Source organism: Aulonocara sp. 'chitande type north' Nkhata Bay, linkage group LG2 (genome assembly GCF_057382095.1).
Source record: "Aulonocara sp. 'chitande type north' Nkhata Bay isolate Kocher_YH1m ecotype deep benthic linkage group LG2, A_spYH_male_GT1.1, whole genome shotgun sequence".
NCBI lineage: Eukaryota > Metazoa > Chordata > Actinopteri > Cichliformes > Cichlidae > Aulonocara > Aulonocara sp. 'chitande type north' Nkhata Bay.
The window spans coordinates 35,666,120-35,682,411 of record NC_141345.1 but is presented as its reverse complement, the minus strand read 5'-3'; the positions used below and the strand labels follow the sequence as shown (position 1 = coordinate 35,682,411).

Sequence of the window (16,292 nt, the reverse complement as noted above, 5' to 3'; positions counted from 1 at the left end):
CCAGAAAAGACTAACTAAACCCTAAGAAAGAAAAAAGAACAAACAAATGCCAGAGCTATCCCTCGCTCCCTGACCAAGAAAACAGGAGAAAACGATTCCAAAAGAAAAGGCAGCTCACCCCTTCCGCTTCAGCCCACGAGTGCTTTTACAATTCACACTCCCACAAATACACAAGATAAACACAGGCTGGGAAAACCAGGGTCAGGACTGCGACGGCTCCACACTCTCTCTCTCTCTCTCTCTCTGGAGCTGTCAGAGCGGCTTTTTGAATGTGGTCACCTGTTCCATGGTCCAATCAGCTGCTCACTACTCTTCATTAGGGGAGGGACCTGTAAAGAGTCTTAAACACAGTAAAGACACAGAACAAACAGCCCACACAGTGTTCTTATGGCCACAGCCGTAACAACCATCATTCCACCTCTCTTCTCAGGTGGAGAGCTGGCCTAGCTTTTCCTTACTATCCCACCTTTGGGTGGAGTTCATGCTTTCTTAAGCTTCTTGACTTTTAGACATCACACATATTCAGCATTCACTCATCAGCTTGCAATATTTAAAGACTGGCTCATGCTTCCACTTTATGGCAGATTGTTGCATTCTCTAGTGATCGGTGGGTCCTCTGATGTTTTCTTCTTGTATCCATTTATTTTAAAATATTTTGAAATACATCTTGAATACCGTTGCTGGTCTTTCTGATTCAAAACATTTCAGTGGACTTTTGTCCATAGAAACTAAATGTCAAGCTGAAATCGGGTCCTTTGTATACCATGTAAGTGGATTTGTTTTCTAGTAGAAAAATCATGATGTTCTTTGTACTGTGCTAAGATGTACTGCTATGTATTAATCCTTGTATTATTTGTCTCTTATTGGTCCTCTTATTTGTCTTTCCTCTGAAGCACTGATTCACACTGCAGAGGTTCCTTAGACGATCTTTTTGACTTGGCAAAATTATTGTATCTGATGAATTCATTCACATTTCAGAATGAGAAAAGAAGCATCTCAATATGTTTTACTATCATAAAAATCAGTAAAGAGAATAAAGCAGAATATTTCTGTCAAATGGGGGTTGGGTATTCACATGTATTTAGCAATGACACATTCTTGACTGTGAAAGTTAATATTTATCTTTTTTGAACATCTTTTTTTAATTAATTAAAAAAGAGATGTTAATACAATTATCTTAATTCACAGATCAAACAATTTCTGTGCCCAAGTTTGATTCATGTTGCCTCAGTCTGGTTTTTGCTGCACTCCTGCAACAGACCTTCATCTTTTGTTCATTCATTCTGAGTCTGTGTTTGGGTCCTAACTCCACTACATTGTTCACTATGACTATTTCAATGTTAATGACATAGATTCTAAAATATCCAGCCCTGGTGATGACAAATGTTTAGAAAACTGCCAAATGAAGTTGGACAATACTGTATTTGCACTAGAAGGTGTTCTATTTATTAATTACATTTAAATTACATTTATTAATTGTGTTAATGTTGAGAAATACAATAACCATAAGAATAAGGACATTATGTTACAACAAAGTCCCAAAAATATAGTAAAGACAATGATGCCAAATGATAAATTACATCCACTGTTGATTATTGCTTTATCCTGTCTATACCAGACAGTGCAATGATCAAAATCACTTATTTTACGGATGTTGGAATCTTTAATCTTCTCTGATGTTTCCCCTGTTTGAATACATCAGTAATTTCCAGTTACTCTTTGATTGTGGTTACAATACTTTTCTTTCTTTTTTACTTATTCATGGTGATATCATCATGTAAATCATAAAATAGAAACAGAAAAATACAGTTGGGGTAGATTGCATATTCACTATATAATAACAAACAATAATAATCCCCTGATTTCATAGCTTTCTGTTTTTGACATTTTAACTTCAATGGGTATGTGCCAGTGTAGTATGCACCCTAATTACCTGAGTATCCAGGCAAAACTAGGAATGTTGGTATTCAGGACTGATCTTGACATGTATGCAAGTATGTACATTTTCAATTTAAATACATCTAGACATTAATAATAATGCCTATGGAAAGACAATACATAAAAACCTATTAGCTCCAAATTAACAGCAAAAAAAGTTTATTTCATTCCAAAGGATGGTAAATAGACCTAATCGAGCCCAAAAGCCTTGACAGCCATGTAGATCTGCTGCTGTTTTGCTGCCTTTGGATCTGTTCTTTTACTTCTTTCAGCTTCCATCATGGTAAAGACAACAGCAGAGAAAATCCATGTGTCCTTATTTAGGGAAAATACAGCCATTAAAATATTAGATATATCATAACTTAAAAAATAAACAGAAAAAAATTATGAAAATAATTTTAGCTTTAAGTACTGTACCTGTTGCCCTTTCTGACAACTAAAGTTTTTCTGCAGGACTGCAACTTAATTATGAAACACAGAGGAAACAGTTAATAAAAATGTAAGATTTATATGCTTTTATTACACAAAGAACTACAACCAATTTAAATTACCTTTGGAATGATCACTGTTGTTTATCTTGATTGTGTATATGAGGACAGCAGTAACAATCAGACTTACAACCAAGACAGCAAAGATCAAAAAAAGAGCTCTACTGGCTTTCTGTGACCACACACTGCTTTCTGCAGTCACATTAAAATAAAAGATAAAAGGAAAATATGAGATTAGTGTGTAATAAAAAGGCTCATGGTTACTTGTAAAAGTGCAAGTTCACATATATTTTACATTTGATAGACCAATGATAACGTTACCTCGAGTATCCAGTGTAATTCCATTTCCAAATAATATCTCCCCACATGTGGCCACAGCACAGTAGTAAGTCCCAGCATCAGAGGAGCTGACATTCTTAGAGAAGTGATAAAGACACCTCTCCTGTGAGTCAGATTTTTTCTCACATTCATTATAGCTATTTGTGTCAGTGTAGATGATGTTTGGATAAATATTATTTAATCCAGTTCTGAACCAGAGAATATTGAGACCTCCTGGACATGTCTTGTTCTCAGAGTCAGAGAAGACTGAACACTGAAGAGTCATTGTGTCTCCTGGACGGACTGGATTCGATTCTATCAGCAACTGACTGACTGCATAGTTTGATGTCCTCTGAGTGTTTCCTGTGCAATTACAAAGACATTCTTCAAAACATGCTTAGAAAAAAATGCCAAAGTTTGTCAAAATAGGTTGGCCTATTACCTTTTACTAACAAATACGTCCCACTCCATGTAGTTCCAATCCATTCTGTGTTTGCACAGTGATAGAGTCCCTCATCCTCTTGAACTGTCTTTAAAATGGTCAAGCTGGTAAAATTCTTACCATCGTATACTCCAAATCTTAAGCTCGAAAATCCAGGACCAAAATCAGCTGTAGATTTATACAGTGTAACTATTAATTTAAGAGTATCCCCGACACTCTGCTTGTACCAGTTGACTCCTCTAATGCTGAGCTCTTTGGGTATAGCACATGTTATAGTCGCTGGTTCACCAAGCTGAACAGTTTTCACTGGAACTACAGTATCTGAATTAAGAGAAAGCAGAAAAAAAAGTAACTTGAAGAGAAAAAAAGAAAAAAACAAATATTGTTTGATGTGGTAACCTATTAGTGCAAAACTACTTTAACAACAATTTATACATACCTATTTGACAGGTAAATACTTAAGAACATTTTTGACATTTTTTTTTTAAAAAGCACTTACATCTTTGGTGAAGAAAAAACAATGTAATCCATAAGATGATCATCGTGACAGTGTTTTCTCTTGGGGACCTTACCCGTATTTCAGTGAGTGGAGGAGGTAAGATGATTGTTTTAAGTCAGACAGTATCTGATTGGTTAACACACAATAGATTCAAAAGTACATTTCCTGTCACATTTGTCACCTCTCTTTCATCTTTTGTTACAACTGTCCGTTTTTGTAACAATAGCGCTGTTGCCTCTATGGGATTGTTATTCTTGTCCTTAACCCTTAGGCACTCAAACAGGACTAAGCTCAGTCACTACTGCTATTTGTGGCATGAAGTGCAAGGTACACATATACAGACCCTTTCCAAAAAATTTGAATATCATGGAAAAGTTTATTTATTTCCATACTTCTATTCAAAATGTTAAACTTTCATAAATTATAGATTCAGGGCCCACAACTTAAATGATTTCAAGTATTTAGTTGTGTATTTGTATATAATCTGGGCTTCCAGTTTATAAAACCCACAAAAACAGGAATTCAAAAAATTAGAATACTGTAGAAAACATCAGCGCAGCGCATGAATGTTTTAAATTGAGTGTCACAAACAACTCATTTACAAAACTCAAAGCACCTGCACAGGTTTTCCCAGGTGTCATTAAATTGCTTCACTTTGGTTCAGTTGTCTCAGTTAGGTTCAATATATGGGGAAGACTGCAGACTTGACAACTGTCCAGAGGAGCATCATTGATACCCTCCATAGGATGGGTAAGCTACAAAAGTTCATAGCTAAAGAGGCTGGCTGTGCACAGAGTGCTGTGTCCAAGCATATCAATGGAAAGTCTAGTGGAAGGGCAAAATGTGGCAGGAGAAGATGCACCAGAAGAAGAGATGACTGTGGCCTTCAGTGGATTTTCAAACAGAGAAGATTCAAGAATCTGGCAGAGATCCAGAAAGAGTGGAATGAGGCTGGAGTCACAGCTTCAAAAGCCACCACATTCAGACGGCTCTTGGAGATGGACTACAATTGTATTGTTCCTCAGGTCAAACCACTTCTGAGACTGAGCCAATGTTGGTAGCAACTCAACTGGGCCAAGGAGAAAGACTGGACTGTTGGCCAGTGGTCCAAGGTCCTCTTTCCTGATTAAAGTGTGCCTTTCATTTGGCAATCAAGGTCCAAGGGTTTGGAGGAAGACGGGTGAGGAACAGAAACCAAGCTGGTGGAGGTCCAGTGTGAAATATCCACAGTCAGTCATGATTTGGGGTGCAATGTATAGTGCAGGTGTTGGTAAACTCTGCTTTCTTAAATCAAAGGTAAGCCAAGGTAAGCCATACAGACTTGGTGTAGGTTCCCCTGGGTATAGCCTGCGTTATGAAGTCTGGTTAGTAGCATTGTCTTGTTCTAACTGCTTTAGACAATGTATCACCCTCTTCCTGTAAACACTTCCTGGGTCTCATTTCAGGGGCTCATAAGTATTTTTGTTACTGAGCAGTGACAAAATTTTCTCATGATAGTCTTTCTGGTTTAGCAAAACTGTGCACCTATCCTTGTCTGCCAGAAGGACAGTGTTGGGGAGTAACGGAATACACGTACCGCCGTTAAGTATTTAAAATACAAAATATGAGTAACTGTATTTCGCTACAGTTACTGTTTAACAGGTGGTGTTCAGAATACAGTTAATTTGTTGAAATATAGGGATTACACAGCGGTCTTTTCCTGTTTCATATGTTAAGCTGTCCCCTCTTTTTTTTGGTAATTCCACGCCGGTGGAAACCCACAAAACACACATTAAGAGGCTCAAATGCCTGGGTCTCAATCTGGCGTCCCATGTCACCCCTACTTGCGGCCCGCATAATAAAGTGAAGAAATATCTTTAAAAGATTATTTTTCAAAAAAAAATTTAATATGAGGGCAATAGGTAGAGTGTTACAGGCATTTCCCTAAAGAATGTAGCCTAATGGGCAGTGTAACCCAGTTGTAAGTAAGCTATTATGACTCGACTGTACACTGTGTTTGTGTTTTTCTCTAAACAATAAGTTCCGTTGGAGCAGCCTTTCAACGCCTCTCTCTGTCTCTCGCAAGAAAAGTCGACCCAGACAACAAAGTGAAGTTAGTTTTCGGCTACGAGCCGACACAAACCTGACGGATTAGCCAGAGGTCCCTTTACTACTGTTCGGAGCCGCAGACCTGTTTTATATATGCACAGAATAGTTTTCTATACGAGATCGCTGCAAAAAGTGCAGCTTTACCCAATGTCCACCTACTGTTACTCATTTTATATTAAGATTTAAAAATCTAGTTGGTATTGGTATGGCAAGTATCTTTCAGTAATATTAATAATCACTCAGCAATAGTACATTCATGTAGTGGTAAAAAAATCGATAATATATTAAGTAATCCAAAGTATTCAGAATACGTTACTCTCACTGAGTACCGCAACGGAATACGTTACAGAATACATTTTGGGGCATGCAATCTGTAATCTGTAGTGGAATACATTTTAAAAGTAACCTTCCCAACACTGGTCGTCTGGAAGATTTTTTTTGGTTGGAGGCCCTTAATTGAAGAGCTCATTTGCACACTCATACCACAAACTATACTTAGGGAATCTACGCTAAGTCACAACACCTTGGATTTTGTTGGGAAGGTGAGAGATGTCATTATATAGGCAGATCAAACAATGGTCTCGTACAATGTTACATCTTGCTTCACTTGTGTTCCAGTCACTGAAGCGTTGGAGGTAGTTCATAACCGATACAGATGACCCTAACCCAGGGGTCGGCAACCTGCGGCTCCGGAGCCGCATGCGGCTCTTTAGTCCTTATAGTGCAGCTCCGCGTGGTTTGGGAAAATAAATTAGAAGCATTTAGCTGAAGTTTATTTTATTTATGTTAGTTCTTTTTTAACTTGTAGTTCTAAATTGGAAGATTATTGTGATATTGAAATACAAAAAATAAAATTATATTCTATTATTTTTTCATCGCTCAAAGTAAGCGTCACACTCGCGGAAGCCGGTATACCTGCCGAAACGCCGTGCATTTATCGAGACTTTCAACCCCAGGTAGGTCAATTATGGATCTTCGGATCCACATTATGTCAGCAGCTGTTCTCCACCGTGAACTATGTTAGAAACAAACACCGCTCACGCCTCACAGACGACAGCTTACAGTCCTGCGTAAAGATGAAAGTGACTTCGTACAGACCCGATCTGCAGACGCTGTGCGCAGAGGTTCAGGAGCAGAAGTTCCATTGTAAACACATCACGGCAGACCCGACGATGTTTCCATGAACACGGTTGCTGACGCATACAGCCGGCTGTAGCTTTTCAGCTCACAGCCTGACACATACCAACACAACAGCACAGACGTAAAGGCGGCGAGGCATGATTGCGGGTGCCGCTCAGGTGTGTCCCCCTCCCCTGCAGCGGCGCTGCAGACCACGCCCCGCCACACCCATTAACCAGGTAAAATACATATTTAGGCAGAATTTTGTAAATATCTATTTTTCATTTTTTAGCAGAATAGAGCTTTTTTTCAAATTATTTTTTTTAAAAGTCAGGTCAAGGCTCCAAAAGCCCAAAGGCGATATAAGGGTGGCGGCTCACAACAGTTTTTGTTTGCTACGTGGATCATTTTAGTTCAGCTGGGTGTCTTTCCTTTTGTTATATTTCTTTAAGAGTTCAAAAAGTGTTAATTGCATAAATAAAATGTAATTTTCTCTGTAGCACTTCAAGGATTTCATAAGCAACACACCTTAGTTGTTCAAACAAGGCATAAAGGTAAAAAACAATATATACAGTGTTATCTTCATATTAGATGTCAAAAAGTATTTGCGGCTCCCAGTGTTTTCTTTTGCGTGGAAACCGGGTCCAAATGGTTCTTTCGATGTTAAAGGTTGCTGACCCCTGCCCTAACCCTGGATCCAACTCCATCATCAAGTTTGCAGATGACACCACGGTGATTGGTCTCATCAGTGACAATGCTGAGTCTGGCTACAGGGAAGAAGTAATGCAACTAGCTATGTGGTGTGCTGACAATGACCTGCTTCTGAATACCAGCAAAATCAAAGAGATCATTGTGGACTTGAGGAGAGAGAAGAGAGACACCCATCCCATGCCCCCATCTACGTAAATGGCACAGCTGTTGAAACGGGTCTCCAGCTTCAAGTTCTTGGGGACGCACATCTCTGAGAATCTGTCCTGGTCAACTAACACCTCCAGCCTGGTCGAGAAGGCACATCAGTGCCTGTTTTTTCTTGAGAGCACTGAAGAAGAACCACCTGTCTACTGACATACTGGGTAACGTCTACCACTGTGCGATAGACAGCATCCTGACCAGCTGTGTTGCTGACTGCAAGGCACTGCAGCGGGTGGTGAAAACATCTACAACAACCTGCATGACCTGTGGCAAATAAATAGGTCTTATAGTTTAATCAAATAGTTCGCTGTAATTTCCTAGTACAGTTCTGTGTCTGACCTGTGGTCAGATCTTACACAAACAGCTACAAGCAAGAAAGCTAACGATTGTAAAATATCTTTTCAAACAGGACACCGATAACTTGATTATTCTTTTCACATGTTCTTCATCTTCTTTTAGTACTCCGTACATCCTTTTTGTGCACAACATTGCTTGCACCTGAAACACACAAAGACAAAAATAGCCATGGTTGATGCATGATGGAAACTTAAGCATTGCTGTGGTTGGGCTTTCAAACAGGGGTGTGAATACAAACAGGGTTTCTTCTTGTCTCTTTCAATCTCAGGTATCTGATCTTGAAACACTGTGTCATTTGTTTGTTTGTTTTGTTTGCTGTTGTTTTTAAAGGGAAATGATAATACTATAGTTTTAATGTGACTAGTTTTTATATCAGAACAAACATCTGGAGTTGTTAAAGCCTATGTGAGAAACAGACACCAACACTCAGACCTGTTCAGTCATGCTGTGACTGATTTCAGTAACACTGTGGTTTGTTTTTGTTTGTTTTCATTGGTAATTGCAAGGAAACCAGGGGAGGTGCTCATGATTCACTTGTACTACTTTTTTTCTTTTTTTCACAAGATTACAAGAGTATATTTGTTTTGACCACCTCCCCTAAGATTGTCAGAATGTGTTAACTTAGTACAATAATAGATTTTTAGCCCATTCAAATTAACGGTACATAAAACTTCATGATGTGTCCTGTTCTGAGGAAACAGCTTCAGTAGGGTTGGTCAAAGGCCCACCACAGCCTTCATCTATGAGTGTTGCAGTTGAATGTGACTTCCTTGTTGTTCTCTCTTTTTTATGTAGCCATTATTTTATATTATTATCATAAAAAGCCAATGAAAAGACACCTGTATTCCATGTTTTGATGTTATTTTTAAGAAAAAACTAAATTCTAAGTTTCAATGGTAAAAAATCTTGTATCTTGCACCTTGGTGACAAATACACAGTTAGTGTCCTCTGTCTCTCAAATACTGTACATGCTTTCTTTGTGGTTTTTCCCTAAAACCTACAGAATGTACGATGTAGCTCTCAATTTCCCCTAAATACTCAGGAAAAGTCAGCTCTACCTATATTGATACACTTCATTTTCTAAATCCTGGTTAACCAGAAAGATATTAAGCTATGATCAAATAAAAAGTTTGCATCATAAATCTGATGTGTATCTGATTTACAAAGAAACATCATGAAGCTACTACTCTAAGTAAAATACTGCTATAAAAAGATTCCCAGAGCTTGTGCTGAGAATGGCACATAAGACTTTCTGACACATTTTAAGTGGTTATCAAAGTAGTTACTCCGAAAGAAAAACCTCTTAGATCCAGTGATAATATACACAATGTTCCCTAAATGGGAGAAAGGCCATTTCCTACATTTCAGCCAATCATTGATTTCTGCTTGTCAAACCTTCGTCACCATGTGATGGCTGTATGCCTCCTATTTGAGCAAGAGAAGATCAGTAGAGAGCAACAAGAGTGCTGCACCACAATGATCATAGCACTGGCTGCTTTGATTCTTCTTTGTACACCATGTAACTGCAATTCATTGCTCGTCAGAAAAACATGAAGAGCATGTTTGTACTACACCGTGGTACACATTTACTGTTGCTGGATATTTATCTAACAGTATTTACATCGATTTTGTCATTTTGTTAACTGCATTTTTTTTCTTCTTCAGCTGTGACTCAAACTTCAGAGGTTCCTCAGTTGATCTCTTTGACTGTTGTTGACCTTGGTGACAATGTTACTTTTGGCTGTGAAGTCTCTGAGGAGTTCAAATCCTTTCACTGGTATAAACAGTCTCTGGGACACTTGCCCCAAAGTGTTGCTTCTGTTATTCTGGACAAAATAACTTCAACTGATGCATTTAAAGATTCACGTTTCACATTGAACAAAGAAATATTTACTATCAGAAATGTCAGCAAAGAGGATGAAGCAACATATTTCTGTCAAACGCGAAAAACATATTCACAGATGTTCAGCAGTGGCACATTCTTGGCTGTGAAAGGTAAGACGCTACCAATGGCACTAAAACTGTTATGTTCAGTGAACAGTTAAATCACTCGCACAAAGAATAAAATCTATTATTAATTGTTTAGGTTACAAATCTGACTTAATTTACAGATTACAACCAGCAGGAATCAATCTACATGAAACAAGTTCCAAAGAAAGAGTCTGTTCTGATCGGAGACTCGTTGGCTCTCCAGTGTTCACTTCTCTCCACGAGCAAAGAAAAAGCATTCCAATGTCCAGATGAACACAGAGTGTACTGGTTGAGAGATGGATCTGAAAGTTTTACTCCAAGCATCATTTACACTCACATGGACAGCAGGGATGAGGCTCTGAAGAGAAACTGTGTCTACAGTCTATCAAAAACGATACAGGACTACTCTGATGCTGGGACTTATTACTGTGCTGTGGTCACATGTGGAAAGATCCTGTTTGGTGAAGGAACTAAAGTAGAGATAAGTATGTATTAACATTTGTATTTAAATCCATCTCGCATTGAACCGTTTAGCCTGGCTAATGGGAAGAGCTGAAGTCAAAACAACAATGTTTTATTGAGATATTTTCTGTCTTAATCATGTTTTATGCAAACCACTGAAAATAAATGACACTATGCAAAATAAATAGACTTGTTTTCCTTATATAATGATTCATTTATAATTGCGATAATTAAAATCTGACAACTTTTCATTGGCTAAAATCAATGAACTTTGACTTTTGTAGCTATTGACTACTTATAATTTATGTGTTTTAATTTATCCTATTGATCCTAAATGTACATAATGCTTTATTTTATTGTTTTTCCAGAGCCAGTATCAGGATTTGGGTTGTTTGTTCTTGTGCTTGCAGTATTCTTGACCAGCAGCATGATTTTGATCCCAATTCTTGTTTTCTATAGCAATCAAAGGAATGCTTGTCAACGCTGCACAGGTTGGAAATGTTAACAAATACTGATAAATTAGTGCTTTTTTGAATTTTTTTGAATGATTACCATATGTAGTATGTGTGACAGAGCAGCTACTTCACTGACTGTGTGCAGCAAACATAGATACTCAGACATGTGCATATACAAAAACAAGCACAACACAGACTTTGCAACTTAATTTCCATGTGCATTAGAGTGTTTGGCATCATTGTCATGCTGGAGAAAAATTATATATTCATTGCAAATCAGATTTTTTCCAGATGATATTTTATGGTTTATTCTTAATTCCTTTTAATTTTGACGAGAGCCTCAATAACACTGCCTTAAGTGTGTCAGGCCTTTTATTTATTAAGGATGTGACTTGCAGATGCTGTCAATCTGCTGTACACATGTTTTAGGCCTGTCACTTCATCTTTTGAAGTTAGTTAAACTAGATTAAGTTAAAACAATCTACAGTTCACTCCCCTTTCTCCTACGTATTTCCATACTCTACAGCTGACATCTGGACCAAACACCTTCATTTGAACATGCTTTGCATAAGTTAACCTCTTTTTTGGTTAGCTCTTTAATTTTTCTTTATATTTTCTGTCATACTGTCACAATTTCAGTACATGAATTGCAGTTATTATATGTACACATACTGAGAATGGATTTCTTTTTTTGAAAGGAAAAATGACTGGCTCCCATCATATTGGCAAGTCAACAGTGGATCAATCAAATTCCATAAATACGTTTCTGGTAAATATGTGGCACAATAAAGCAATTAACCTTTTATTTTAATAATGTCATATCATGCAGCGATAAATAATAAATAATAAAAAATGAAAAGAACATCAACTCTGACCTCCAAAATTTCAGCAACACTAACATATGAATATTTTGCAGAATGACAAAGACACTGCAACCAGCTGTGCAGAACTGGGTTTCTCCAGAAAAATAAAAATGAGAAGAGCAAACACAGAGTGTGTGTACTCTGTTCTCAAAGCAGATAATCACACCTAACACCCTCTCCAGGGCAGCGCAGGGCCGATGCAGCGACACACTCATTTCAAAGTTATCAGCATTTATTTCCTTGCTGCTTCGTTTTTTCTTAGCAACATACTTTCTTGTGGGAAACTCAGTTTGTTAAGAAATCACCGCAGATTGCTTGTCACTATTTTTGCCATCACCATATCTCCGTTATCATAGTTATTGATTTTATTTTGCTGCCATAAAAAATATATTTTTTGTATTAGTTACATAGAACAGCTTCTGCAGGCTACTTCAGTCTGTCTGTGAAATCAGTTTTTGCTTATCGTGGTCCGAGAGTTTTCGAGTATAGTTTTAAATATATCATAGGAGTTTATGTTTTGATTTAACTTTTAGATTCCTTTTTTGAATTCTTTATAATTCCAACAGTGGCTTTGATTTCTTGTAATATTGTTGAATTGTTTTTTTCTAACTTCAAATATTATGTTTTTGTTTTGCAATTATGTTTTTTGGTTCAGATTTTCATTGTTATTCTATGGATTTTAAATTTGGGGGATATATTTGGCGAAGCTTTTATGTTTCTTTTTTTATTTGATTTATTATAATTTTCAACAGTGGATTAATTTCTCTTCCTGTCTTGTTTTTATGCCAATGTCTTGGTTCTTCTGTATCAACTAGTCTGACCTGATTAAACTGATAATCACCATCTTATAATATTCGTCTTATATTATTTCCCCTTAAGCTTGAATCATACTTGGTTAGTTCGAAGTAATGAGGATGTCTAAAGTTTCTGTATAGCAACAATATTTTCTGGCACAACTTCACCTACTTTTAAGGTGCATGGAGAAGAAAAGGACCTGATGAGAAGACTCCAGTGGAAACGCGTTGGTCACACTTTTCCGTTATACTTTAAGTGTCTCTAAAGTTTCTGTATATGCAGCTCTGACTGAGTGAATTTAATCATAGGTTGTGGTATCTAAAATTTTAATATTTTTAACAGCTGAAGAACAACTTGAAATGACAGAATGTGAATCATCTGTTAAACTTAAAGAGGTACTGTGCATTGATCAAAAACAGTAGTTTTGCTAATACAGTGTTGGGGAGTAGCGGAATACATGTACTGGCATTACCTGTATAAAATACAAAATATGAGTAACTGTATTCTGTTACAGTTACTGCTTAAATAGTTAATAACTAGAACACAGTCACTTTGTTAAAATAAATGGATTACACTGCGGTCTTTTCCTGTTTCATATGTTAGGCTATCCCATCTCTATCCCCTCTCTGATTTTGGTAATTCCACGCTTTGCTGGAAACCCAAACATCAAATCCTATGTTTTGACCCTGTGCGACCCACAACCGATCATGGTGTGACAGTGTGAACGGCACAAATCCGATATTTTCAAATCCGATCTGGGTCACTTTGTACGTGGTGCTGAATCCGATACATATCCGATGTTTTAGAAAGCGACTGCTGTTTGATGATATCGCATTAAATCCGTCTTTTACGTCACTGACACAAGACAGACGCCAATTATCAGCGCCGGAGAAGCGTCCGAGAAGACATCGTGAACGCTTCCTGGCCATCCAGTGAAACTGTTGGGAAGACAACGTTGGAGAAACGTGAACATTTTATTTGTACTGTATAATCTGCAGATTCTGACAGAAACCTGCAGCTATCCTTTGAAGCACCGCTCCTCTTACACAGCAATAAGGATCATTATTAGGCTATTTACATTATTATTTAAATAACAAAATAACTTAAAGCAAAAATTGGGAAACGTAAAGTCCGAAGTCTTTATATTAAGGTCCATCAGTCAAACAATACTGTTGCTCTGGGTCTAAACAGAGCGCGTTGTGTGTGACGTCTTCTTTTGCGCATGCGGCCGCTTTGAGCGTTCACACTAGAGCGCGTTGCTGTCGCATTTTATTTGTAGTGTGAACGAGCAGACAAATTCGGATTTGATCAAAAAATCTGAATTGAGCATTAAGACCTGCAGTGTGAACGTAGCCTAAGAGGCTCTAATGTTGGTGGTGTCAGTTACACAGTGGACCTGGAGCCAGCACAACAGAGCCAGCAGTGCACGGGCAGGAATGTATTTCTTACTTGGAAATTCCGACACCACTTCACATTTAAATAAGAAAGGGATGGGTGAAGTCTGACTGTACAATGCAAACTCTGTTTGCCAACAACCAAGCTGCTCTCAGCATCAAAAGACTCCACCTCCAACCTAAAGAAACATCTGGAAGTAAGTTCTTTTTTAAAAACTAACGTTAACCTACTGCAACTACCTTGTATTAGTTGTGGTAGCTACCTGGTTATGTGCCACTTCAGTGTCTTCGATGCACTACTGCTGTGTGGTTTATTACTATTACTGAAGGCTGCATTACAAGCTACTAGCTGGGAAAGCCAATCCCAATGTCCACCCAATTGTTACTCATTTTATAGCAAGACTTAAAAATCTAGTTGGTATTGCTTTCAGAATTGCAAATGGTTAGCATGGTATTCAAAGTCAGGGAGGTGTTTGTGGTGCTTTACGCTTGGCTTATAGCACAGTATCACAAGAACCTAGAAGCAATTAAAGGTTTCTGATTCAACTGAGACAAATATGCAAATATGACAGAGAAAATGTAAATTGGAGTAAAAAGTAGTGTAGTGTAGACAAAAGAACAATTTTTTCTAAAAATATGAAGGTGATATAAAAAATACAGCTGCGGCTGAGTGAAGTCTGTTCTGAGTAAATCTAAAGTTAACATGTTATTTGTTTTTTCCTCTGATTTTCCCACTTTTTTTCCACTTTTGCAATGTAGCTCATATTGTTTGCAAAGTCTTCTTTATTTCCTCCAAAATCTTTTAATGATAATATTCTTACTCTTAATGTTCTTACTAGGCTATTCCTTGAAATCATGTTCTGAAAATTTATGTCATGGACGGCAATATGGACGTAGCTCATTGGTCTTAAAACTGAAACCAGTGGACAAAAACCTGCATTCTTTACTAACCAGGAGGGATCTGGTTATCTGGTTACTTAAGAATGAAGAATTACTCTTTTAATTAAAAAAAAATCTAGCTGTATAAAGACCAATGGGGAAATAACTCTAGTCACCTGACCTATGACCTCTGTTAAATCCTCAATGGTGAGTTCATATTGTTATTCACTGGTTTCAAACCTTCTAAAATTCTTCATGATGTTCATTTTGACTAAGAAGCAGGTTGCAATGTAGTATGTGGTGACCTTGTAATTGAAGCCACTGTGTTGTGAAGTGCAGGGTCCCTCTGTGTCTCAGCTTCCTTGCTCTTGACATACAGTTTTAAAACACTGAAATGGCGAATTCTAGTTCCAATTTCTCTTTTCAGGGGGAGAGGTTGACTGGCTTTTCCTCAGCAGACCAGACAAACTGCAGACCTGTCTACAAAAGGTCTGTTTCTAGAGTTGTCATTGTCATGACTAGAGCAGGCATTTTGAGGGGCATACTGCTGCTTTAAGAGTCTCCTTAAGTCAGAGCACGCATCTACTCAGGTTTGTGTCATGCACTGCGAGCGGGAATACTGGGTTAGAGGCTTGCGTGGTTATCCATACAGCCCCGACATCATGCCAGCGCATTTTGGGGATTGCATGGGCACTGATTGGTTTTCTATTGCCTATTTGCAGGGAGTAAAGGTGCCCTTTATTTGCAAGGTGCGCCTGCTGCTTGCCACACAGGGAGGAGAGGGGCGGGACGGCGGGAGATTCTCTGGCTGAAGCAGCAATTACTCCATCTGGAGAGCAGAATGTCGTAAAATCGCTGAAATCTCTCTCTCAACGCATTTCGGGCAGTTTGTCTGAAGTTTGTCCGTTCTGCGCTCCGGATAGGTTGATTCTGTTAAAAATTTTAATCGCATTAATCGTGATGACGCCGTTAACGCGTTAACACTGACTGCCCTAAAACAAACACAAAAACTTGAGAAATGATGATATAGACTTATAATTTGCACACATGTGTTTTCTAAATTCTATCACACACATCTATGCAAAAAGTGAGCGTGAGGGGCCCTCGGTGCGCCTGCTGCTGTGCTGAAGTCTCACACACAACCTGTCGAAAGGGGAGGGGGCGGGCTGCTTCCAAGTAGTGCACATTTCATTCATAATATTGTCACTCCAAGCCCATTTTGTATTAATTATTTTTCCTGGGTTGTGTGAAATCCCAGAAAAAAACCTTATACAAGGTATATGTCTATTAGTCTATTAGTCCATGTTGTGGG

At 38.1% G+C, this 16,292-nt stretch overlaps 2 protein-coding genes across 3 annotated transcripts; one reads left to right on the top strand and one right to left on the bottom strand.

Moving 5' to 3' along the window:
* Nucleotides 1-2,011: 2,011 nt before the first annotated feature.
* On the bottom strand, nt 2,012-3,728 carry LOC147338313 (uncharacterized). Of its 2 annotated transcripts, none has more exons than XM_086260736.1 (6): nt 3,686-3,728; nt 3,187-3,507; nt 2,748-3,107; nt 2,490-2,618; nt 2,356-2,399; nt 2,012-2,253 (listed from the first exon to the last, which is right to left on the bottom strand). In XM_086260736.1, the coding sequence occupies exons 1-6, from the start codon at nt 3,726-3,728 to the stop codon at nt 2,128-2,130; spliced, it is 1,023 nt and encodes a 340-aa protein (XP_086116862.1). In that variant the 3' UTR covers nt 2,012-2,127. The 2 variants fall into 2 exon arrangements, with proteins under 2 accessions (XP_086116862.1, XP_086116871.1); XM_086260745.1 differs by having other exon boundaries at nt 2,012-2,260; nt 2,357-2,399.
* Nucleotides 3,729-9,637: 5,909 nt separating this feature from the next.
* Nucleotides 9,638-12,842, top strand: LOC147338312 (immunoglobulin kappa light chain-like). The gene is made up of 6 exons (XM_086260807.1): nt 9,638-9,680; nt 9,827-10,156; nt 10,273-10,617; nt 10,963-11,085; nt 11,748-11,818; nt 11,966-12,842. The coding sequence occupies exons 1-6, from the start codon at nt 9,638-9,640 to the stop codon at nt 12,080-12,082; spliced, it is 1,029 nt and encodes a 342-aa protein (XP_086116933.1). The 3' UTR covers nt 12,083-12,842.
* Nucleotides 12,843-16,292: the final 3,450 nt, after the last annotated feature.